The sequence below is a fragment of the Poecilia latipinna genome, unplaced genomic scaffold, assembly GCF_001443285.1.
Source record: "Poecilia latipinna isolate Pla-1442-1.1 unplaced genomic scaffold, P_latipinna-1.0 Scaffold2907, whole genome shotgun sequence".
Classification (NCBI taxonomy): domain Eukaryota; kingdom Metazoa; phylum Chordata; class Actinopteri; order Cyprinodontiformes; family Poeciliidae; genus Poecilia; species Poecilia latipinna.
This window is the reverse complement of record NW_015115523.1, coordinates 30,967-40,200: the sequence shown is the minus strand read 5'-3', so window position 1 is coordinate 40,200 and position 9,234 is coordinate 30,967. Positions and strand designations below refer to the sequence as shown.

The 9,234-nt window shown below is 42.6% G+C and overlaps 1 protein-coding gene across 1 annotated transcript in view; it reads left to right on the top strand.

Annotated features, from left to right (window-relative positions):
* The window catches only part of LOC106939558 (phospholipase D1-like), a 32,986-nt gene extending 23,801 nt beyond the window's left edge, over window positions 1–9,185 (top strand). The window contains exons 12-23 of the mRNA XM_015021993.1: window positions 1,043–1,193; window positions 2,922–3,050; window positions 3,129–3,247; window positions 3,372–3,485; window positions 3,648–3,758; window positions 4,163–4,251; window positions 5,711–5,824; window positions 5,908–5,957; window positions 6,472–6,606; window positions 6,680–6,833; window positions 7,364–7,481; window positions 7,959–9,185. Of these exons, the coding sequence (XP_014877479.1) occupies window positions 1,043–1,193; window positions 2,922–3,050; window positions 3,129–3,247; window positions 3,372–3,485; window positions 3,648–3,758; window positions 4,163–4,251; window positions 5,711–5,824; window positions 5,908–5,957; window positions 6,472–6,606; window positions 6,680–6,833; window positions 7,364–7,481; window positions 7,959–8,183 (1,509 nt within the window). The 3' untranslated portion in view covers window positions 8,184–9,185. The remainder of the gene's footprint in view (window positions 1–1,042; window positions 1,194–2,921; window positions 3,051–3,128; window positions 3,248–3,371; window positions 3,486–3,647; window positions 3,759–4,162; window positions 4,252–5,710; window positions 5,825–5,907; window positions 5,958–6,471; window positions 6,607–6,679; window positions 6,834–7,363; window positions 7,482–7,958) is intronic.
* Window positions 9,186–9,234: the final 49 nt, after the last annotated feature.

Below are 9,234 nucleotides of genomic sequence, written 5' to 3'. Positions count from 1 at the left end.
TATGTGGATTTTTCTTCAACCACCAGGGGGCTCTTTAGCAGGAAGTGTGTCCTGTAAATTGTGGGGCGCATTGCTGCCATCTGTTGGACTTTTAGGGAACTGCTTGACTTTTATGTTATTTAATCAGTAGGTTGTTTGCTAACGGTAGAGCAGATGAACACGTGTCTGTTATGAACGCCGCATTCCAGGAAGCGATGCCTGTAAGTAGCAGCTTATACTTCAAAACGAGCCTTTATGTTAATATATGAGAAATTAATATGTTAAAGTTACTTTCCCTCATTGGAATATATACTAGTCAGTCCCAGTGACCGTTTCACTCATGGGTTTTGCCCCTGTGCTTTCTGGGTAGAAACGAACCCCCCCGCCCCCCCTCTCAATAATTTCCGGTCCCCCACCGGAAAAGGGAAAAGTTATGTGGCCCTCACAGGAAAAAGTTGGGGGACCACTGACCTAAAGTGTAGACATTTTTAATGTCAGTAATAAATTAATAATAAATTATATAATGTAAGGGTGAATTAAAACTTTTTTGTTCATTTTTATTGCTTTTATCTCCAAAGTGCTGGAAAACTTTAATGTGAGAAAAGTTTAAGATTTAGTTTAAGTTTTAGAACTGATGAATTATTTTTGTTTAACTAAAACATTTGATCCATTTTATTCATTTTTTCCGTTGAAGTAAATAAACTCATAACTTTTTAATAAAAAAAGGTTTTAGTCATTTTCTAGACTTAAGTCTTTCAGAAATGTTTTTTGGACTTTCCCCCCCAAATCAGGTAAATAAAATAAAAAGATCGGTACCCGACCATTTCAGAGGAATGGTTGTCCAATGTGAGGTCCGAGGGCCATTTTCGGCTCTCCGGATGATTTTGTTTGGTCCACAGGAGTGAATTCACGATTAATTTGAGATTTTTATAGATGAGATATTCAATAAAGACACAAATGTCTTAAAAAATAAATGTTTCAGTTTCAATTAAAAACTGAAATGTTTTTGGCCCAAAGGATAAAAAGTTTGGACTCCACTGATGTAGGAATATAGAGTTGGTAGGATGTTGCTGCGTTGCGTTGCTGGTTGCTGACGTTGCGGCTGCGGCCGGTCTGTTCAGGTTGGTCGTCCAGCATCAACAGCCAGCAGACTCTGATTCCCGGCCGGCTGCTGGAGCTGCGGGCGGCGGCGCCGCTGCCGCTCGCCCAGGCCGGTGAGTCCCGGCACGACGGCCACCAGACCCGTTTCCCAGCATGCACTGCTGTGGATTTGACCTTTACTCGACAACCTTTGGTCCTCTGGGTCAAAGGTTGATCTTTGTTTTTAAAAACAGAGAATCTGTGGTGGTTTTTATGATGTCACAGAAACTGTTTGTCTCTTTTTCAGGTAAATAAAATTATAATGGAGTGAATTCAACATTATAATTTTATAGTTTATGTATGTAAATGATTGGTAATCTGATCTGTTCCTCAGTACTTGAGTCGACTTTTTACCAAATACTTTTTTACTTGAGTCATTTCTTGAACGGATATTTTTTACTTTTACTTGATTCTATTTTTTTGCCACCTCTGTTCTCAGCTGAAGATGTTAGAAATTATTTTTACTGGTTCACCTGGAACAAATACAGATGTGGAAGATCAACCATATAAAAAGTTCCTAATAACCTGTTAGTTTATCAGTACCAATAAGAAAAAGTTAAGATTCTCCTGTTTGTGTTTATTTAGCTGAATAAATGCAGAAATGTTTATTTCAGAAGGTAAGTGGTTATTTTATTTCAGAGGTGGGACCAAGTCACTGTTTTGCAAGCCTCAAAACAGGATTTAAAAATAATGGGGGGAAAAAAGAAGAGACAAAAAACGGCTGTAGTGTAAAGCCCTTTGAATGGTCAAATTGCTATCGAAGTTTATTTATTCTTGAGATTCACACAGCTTATGCTTGACTCGGACTTGTCCTCAAGTCCGAGTCAAGTCTCAAGTAAAGACGGTCAAGTCAAGTCTCAAGTTAGGCAAAAGTTGAGTCAAGTTTCAAGACGGGAGCTTGGAATTTCAAGTCATTTCGAGTCGTTTTTTTTTTTTTTTCAGTCCAAGTGGGGTTAAATCTACAGCGAATTTCACATCTCAGTATTGATAAAAACACGTTGCGTGAATCAAACTTGCCAGAATCGCTAACCAAGACACAAAATAATGTGCTGCATTACCATCCAGAAACCACTGGTGTGAAGGTCAGTCAAGTCCAAGTCTTTGAGAATTTTTTCAAGTCAAGTCTGAAGTCTTGATTTTAATGACTCGAGTTTGACTCGAGTCCAAGTCATGTGACCCACCTCTGTTTTATTTTCCCTCTGCCAAAAACACAAGGTTTATTTTTACAACTGTGCGTCTCGTACATGAAGTCATTATTAGGTGAAACATTCAGGTTTGTTGGCTTTTGCATGTTTGATTTTTGTGATGTTTTCCCTTCCATCTTCTGTTTCATGTTCCTGGTGAATCGTTTCTCCAGACATAATTTTTCTCGCTGCAGAAACTCTGAACATGAAGACGATTACAAGCTTTAGTCACCAGGGACAAACGGAGCTTAGCTTATTACATTTCTGCTAATTTTTAATATAATTTTCATTGTGAAACCGGATTTTAAATCAACATTTAGTCTTTTGTTGTTTGTTTTCTGCCTAATATTTGTTTTCGCAGAACTTCACCATCTTAGAAATTCAATATTCTGGAACATGAAATTTCCAGGCTTGGAGTTTTTGAAGTTGGTTTTTCTGGTTTGATGTTTGTTTTATTTGCACACAGACAGAATAACTCATAGGTTGCTATTGAATGGTTTAGTTTTTTCTTTACGCTTGTTTCTGAAAAAGCTAATGAACCATCCGGTGACTTTGTATTTTTTTATTGTTTCTGGCAGACAGACCTGTTGGTTAAATGTCCGTGTGTCTCTGTTTCAGGGAGCCGCTCTGTGCGAAGTCTTCATACGGGCGTCGGGGATCTGTTCGGAGACACCAGGTTCTGGCACGGGAAGGATTACTGCAACTTTGTGCACAAGGACTGGATTCAGCTGGACAAACCGTTCGATGGTTCGCTTCCTCTGATCTCCGTTCCAACAGGATTCATCTTCTACATTTCACTTACTTTCCCATTTCTGTCTGTTTTAGATTTCATAGACAGACATAAAACTCCCAGAATGCCTTGGCACGACATCGCGTCAGTCGTCCATGGGAAGGCGGCGCGAGACGTGGCTCGACATTTCATCCAGCGGTGGAACTTCACCAAGGTTAGCGCTGTTAGCATTAGCATTGAGAGTTTTAATGTCATTGACTTTGATGCTAAATTTAAACACATTTGGATGCAGCCGTGCTGTATTTGTCTTTATGGTCCTGGTTTCTCCTCTTTGCCAGCTGGTGAAGCCAAAGTATCGCTCTCTGTCGTTTCCATACCTGCTGCCCAAGTCGCACCTGACGGCCGGGGAGCTTCGATACCAAGTCCCCAACTGCACCACCGCTAAAGTTCAGGTTAGCATGCAGTTTTTATGATGTGATCTCATTAAGTTGATTTTGTTTCATTAAACGTGTACAGTGGCCTAGACATTAATGATTACAGTTACTGGTTGTTTTTCCTCTTGTTTCATGCTAACTGTAAAAAAATGAGCTTACAGTAAATCTCTCTCTCTTCAGATCCTTCGCTCGGCCTCAGACTGGTCAGCCGGCATCAAATACCACGAGGAGTCCATCCACAACGCGTACGTCCACGCCATCGAGAACAGCCAGCACTTCATTTACATCGAGGTATCGGCCGACATTCATCACTGCAGCAGCTTGTAAAGATCCTGATTCATGGCAGAAATCTGTTGGCAGGTTTTTAACTTCCAGGTGTCACGATTTCATAATCTGGGTTTCAATCTAGATTAAGCTATAAATCAATTAATCACACGATAAATTAATACAGGACTTATCGTTTCTGTCTTTCCACCAAACACTGGAAGAAACTGTACCTTTATGATTGGTCATAAAGGTACATTTCTAATGACTGTGATGCTAAAGCTAGTGGAGAGTTGTGTGTTTAACTCAGATTAACCCTGCAGTGGATTCTTACTTTTAAATTCTGTCTTTTCTTCATTATTTCTGATAAACGATGCAGGTTGTGATGATCTGAACGTTTTCTGATCCGTTTCCCTTTTCTGTTCCTCCAGAATCAGTTTTTCATCAGCTGCGCAGAAAACAAGCTGGTTTACAACAAGATCGGCGACACGATAGCAGAGCGCATCAAAAAGGCTTACAGGTCAGAGGTCATGACCCTTTATGACCCGATTCACACACAGACGTGTTGCTGCTGTGTGTTCTGGCTTAAAGCACCGCTGAGGCTCAGAGCGTCACTGTTTCACATCCTGGTGAAGGAAACACAGTGGCACACACACACACACACACACACACGCACACACACACACACACACACACTGCTGGGTCAGTGTGTTAACAGTGCAGAGTAGAAATTAAAGGCGTCAGAGTGATGAAAGTGTTGATCAGGTGTTTTAATCTCTTCAGTTTCTATTTTTAGCTTCATAAAGTTACAGAAAATGATCTGATTATTTCTATTTATTCATTTCAAATCAGGCAAGAAATATTTTAATTTATTTGATTAGAACAATGCACATTAGGAACATGACAATTAATGGCAATATAAATATCCAGGAATTTAAACAATAACGAAATTTCATCATTTATGAAGTTAGAATCGTTCTTGAATTTCAGTTGGAGACCACAATAAGTCATTCCAGGGGCCACAAATGGCCCCCACACCTCACTTTGAACACTTTGATGATTTCTGTTAGACATTGGAGGTTTGACCAATCAGAGCCCGGCTCTGTCTCAACCTGATGTCTGAACCAGGACTTTTCATAAAGGGAAGCAGAACCAGCAGCTGATAATGTTGCTGCAATAAAAGCTCAGAAATAAAAACTGTGAAGATGGACGGATGACGGGAAGCTGCAGTTCAGCCTGAATGTTACTTCCTCTGGGTTTTACAACGACTCCCAGTTCACCCACTTCAGCAGACTTCATCTCTCTGTTCTCTTATTCATGCAGGTTATTTATATTTAATTGTAGGGTTTGGGGTTTGATTCTGTTTTAATTTTATTTATCATCATCTGAGTTTTAAAAGGGAAAAGTTTCAGTTAAATTAAACTTTCTGCTCAGGCTGAGCGCTGCGTCTCCATGACAACCACAAAGAACCACAAACTCCAGAAACGTGGCAGGTTGAGCAATGCTGATTGCTTACAGCCGGATCCTCCAACTTTTCCCTTTAAACATATTTATAGTCTTCTCTGTCTTAAATTACAGTTTAAAGTCTTAAACTGGACTTGGTAAAACCTGCAGATACCCTGATGAATCTGGTAGGGAGGGTGACTTACAGGGAATCTGTTACCCAAAATTCACATTTTGTACGTTTTTATGCTTCCACAAACACAAATAATTCTTTTGAAAAACTTTCCCTTTGTAAAACACACATCAATAATTATGATTTGTTTCACTAACTGCACACAGCAACTAAATATTCTTATATTTGTTGCTTTTATTGAATAATCTACCAATTCTGACAATTAAGACAGTTTGGGGGATTTAAACATCATTAATAGGAATTTATTGTGACAATAAAATTATTAATTTATCACGATAAATGCAGGAAATGATGTAATAAAACCAAGATGGCGCTCTCAGTGTTGGTAACGTTGTCGCTGCAGGGAGGGAGCGAAGTACCGCGTCTACGTGGTGACGCCTCTGCTGCCGGGCTTCGAGGGCGACATCAACACGGGGGGCGGCAGCGCCATCCAGGCGGTGATGCACTTCAACTACAGGTGAGGCGGCGCCTGGCGGGTCCACCTGCTGCTCCGCCATCATCATCCTCATCATCCTCATCTCTGCTGCTTTCTGTCTGCAGGACGATGAACAAAGGAGAGCACTCCATCATTTCCCAGCTGAGAGCCGAGAGTAAGGCGCCGACCTCTGACCTTCGCCGCGTTTAGGGTCATAATGAGAATCTGACGCCGTTTGGTTCGACCCCAGGGATGCTGCCATATTTTAAAGATATTAACGAAGAAGTTTGCAGGGGTCAGAGGTCATCCTCAATATCTTCAAAGCAGAAACAGCTGCACCAACGGAGTTGATTGACAACAAACTTTAGATTTTGTAAATGTGAGGAGATGACCTCTGACCTCTGGAAACATTTTTATTAATGTTAAAATGATGGCGGCACAAATATAAATATTAACTGCGCAGAGTAAAAGTAGCACCAACAAAAAATTTTGCTGCACAAACGTTTTAAAATTTGACACCAATTTGGTCTGAGTGATGTTGGGGGCAGCTTGACCTTTTGACCTTTAACCTTTTATTAAGACCTTCAAAGAAAAATCTGCACAAACAAAAATCTTTGCTGCGCAAATATTCTGATGTTCCGTCTGACCTGGTGGCGGGTCCAGTTTGACTCGGGTCTGTCTGTCTGCAGTGGGGGATCAGTGGATGAACTACATCTCGTTCACCGGCCTGCGGACGCACGCCGACCTGGAGGGGACGCTGGTCACCGAGCTCATCTACGTCCACAGCAAGATGCTGATCGCCGACGACAACACCGTCATCATCGGTGAGGCCTCGGCTGGCGGGCGCCGCCGCCTCACAGGAGGCGCCAAACTCAGCCGGATCCGGTTTGTCTGCAGGTTCCGCCAACATCAACGACCGCAGCATGCTGGGGAAGCGGGACAGCGAGGTGGCCGTCATCGTGGAGGACTCGGAGACGGTGGACGCCGTCATGGACGGGCAGCCGTACCGCGCCGGGAAGTTCGCCCTGCAGCTGCGCCTCGAGTGCTTCAGGTACGAACATTTCTGGGGAAAAACTGAAAACCACAACGATCAGTTTTTCATTCTGTCTCAACTTCCACAGTTCAGCTTCACAATGCGAGAATATTCACTCCATGATCCTGTTCTCTGTTTATTTTCTAAACTTAGAGGATTAGGGTCCGACCAGGTGAGATTAGTTTCCTTAAATTTTCAATAGCAGAACTTTGAAATAATTCAGGAAAAGACTGAAGAAAGAAACACAAACTGAGCTGCTCAGATTAGCTATTCAATACTATTTTTGTAATTTTTTTTACTTTATTCTGCTGATATGTCCATAATCTCACGTTGACTTCCTGTCTGATGATGCTCCTCCATGTCTGAACTTCCTGTCTGATGATGCTCCTCCATGTCTGAACTTCCTGTCTGTTGGTGCTCCTCCATGTCTGAACTTCCTGTCTGATGGTGCTCCCCCATGTCTGAACTTCCTGTCTGATGATGCTCCTCCATGTCTGAACTTCCTGTCTGATGATGCTCCTCCATGTCTGAACTTCCTGTCTCCTCAGGATGATCCTCGGCGCCAACACTGATCCATCCATTGACGTTTCCGATCCCATCAGCGAACTTTTCTACAAGGAGACCTGGATGGCTACCTGCGCCCGCAATGCCTCCATCTACCAGAAGGTGGGGCTGTTGCTATGGCAACCACGCCCAGTCTCATGACCAGTTTCAGGTTTTGAGGTTTTAACTAGGAGGATCCTGGAGTTTTTTCCTCAGCATCTCTTTTCTCAGAATTTAAACTTTTTTCTTCATTTTTTTTCCTTCAGGTTCTGACTTAATCTTCTGAGCTTAAATGTCAGAATCTATTTTTTTCCAGTGGCACTAATGGTCTTCCATATTTTTGTTTTTAAAGTTGTTTATTTTCGACACTTAGAACTAAAAGTTTTAACAAAATAACTAAATAGAAAAACCATAAAACTCCTAAAAATCAGAGGTTTGTTGCTAAATCAGACCTAAATGATAAAAAGTATCAGTATCTGTGTTTCCTTGGTAACGGACCGGTATCGGTGTTTCCTTGGTAACGGACCGGTATTGGTGTTTCCTTGGTAACAGACCCCTCCCCACCCTTCGCCCTCTGACCTCTCTCTCTGCCTGCTGCAGGTTTTCCGCTGTCTGCCGTCCAGCGACGTGCGGAACATCTCGGAGCTGGAGGGCTTCCTAGCCAAACCGGGCCTGGCCCGAGAAGACCCGGCCCGCGCCCAGGAGGAGCTGAAGAAGATCCGCGGCTTCCTGGTCCAGTTCCCGCTCCAGTTCATGAGCGAACAGAACCTGCTGCCACCCATCGGCTGCAAGGAGGCCATGGTCCCCATGGAGGTCTGGACCTGACCGCCATGTTGGACCGGGGGCTGTTCCTTCTGCTCAGGACAAAGTTCTGTGGTTCTGGTTGAGTCCAATGACGGCGGGGCGACCCGCCTGAGGTCCAGTCTGACGGAAGCAGCTGCTGTGCCAAAGACAGAATCAACCTGCGAGCCTGGACCCGGGCGAAGCCGCCCACACTACAGCGTCGTCTACAAAACCTGCTGCTCCTGGAAAATGAAACTCCGATAAACGAACCGGCCCGGTTCGCTACAAACAGCCAAAAACTCTCTGACTTCCTCAGCCTGTCGCAGGTTTCATGTCTCCACAACATCTGTCGGTTTCCACTGATCATTGGATCTGATTAGGTTGAAACTCAACCAGCAGATGCAGCGTTCCGCTCCACAGTGCCTGAAAACCCACTTCCTGGTAGGATACTGACTGTGCAGCTCTTCTCCTGCGAACACTATGCATCATCCAGGCTGGGAAACGCAGCTCAACACTAACGGATAAAAACGGCAGAAATTTGATCATAATTCTGTTAAAGTGCCAAAACCCCTGGAAGCCGGGCGTCAGACTCGCTCCACTTCATGGTTTCTCTGTTTACTGTGACGCGGCAGAAATCGTTTTATAAACTTTATCTCAGATTAAATCACTTAATGGCTTTTCTTCTCAAAATAAACCAACATTTTGCCTCTCAGACTAACAAACTGTTGTTGTGCTGCATGAAGAGTCCGGTGCTGTTTCGATGTCTGGAAGTGAAACTGATGTATTAAATGGTTATACTGGTTTGTACAGTCACTTTTTGGCCACTAGAGGGCAGCAGAACGACCTAAAATCACAAAAAATCTGAAATATTAGCACTTAATGTGATTCTGTTGAAGATTCTATTTTATTTATTTATTTTGTATTTTTGGAGGTATTTGGGTGTCAATTTGGACAAATTGTACAACTTTCTACTGCATCATTTCCCACCACAGGTTTGATTCTGGAAAACTAATATTTGAAACAATAAATCTAACTGGGTTAAAATTGCCTAAATCTCAAAATTTGAAATAAAAACACAACAAAATACTAAAAA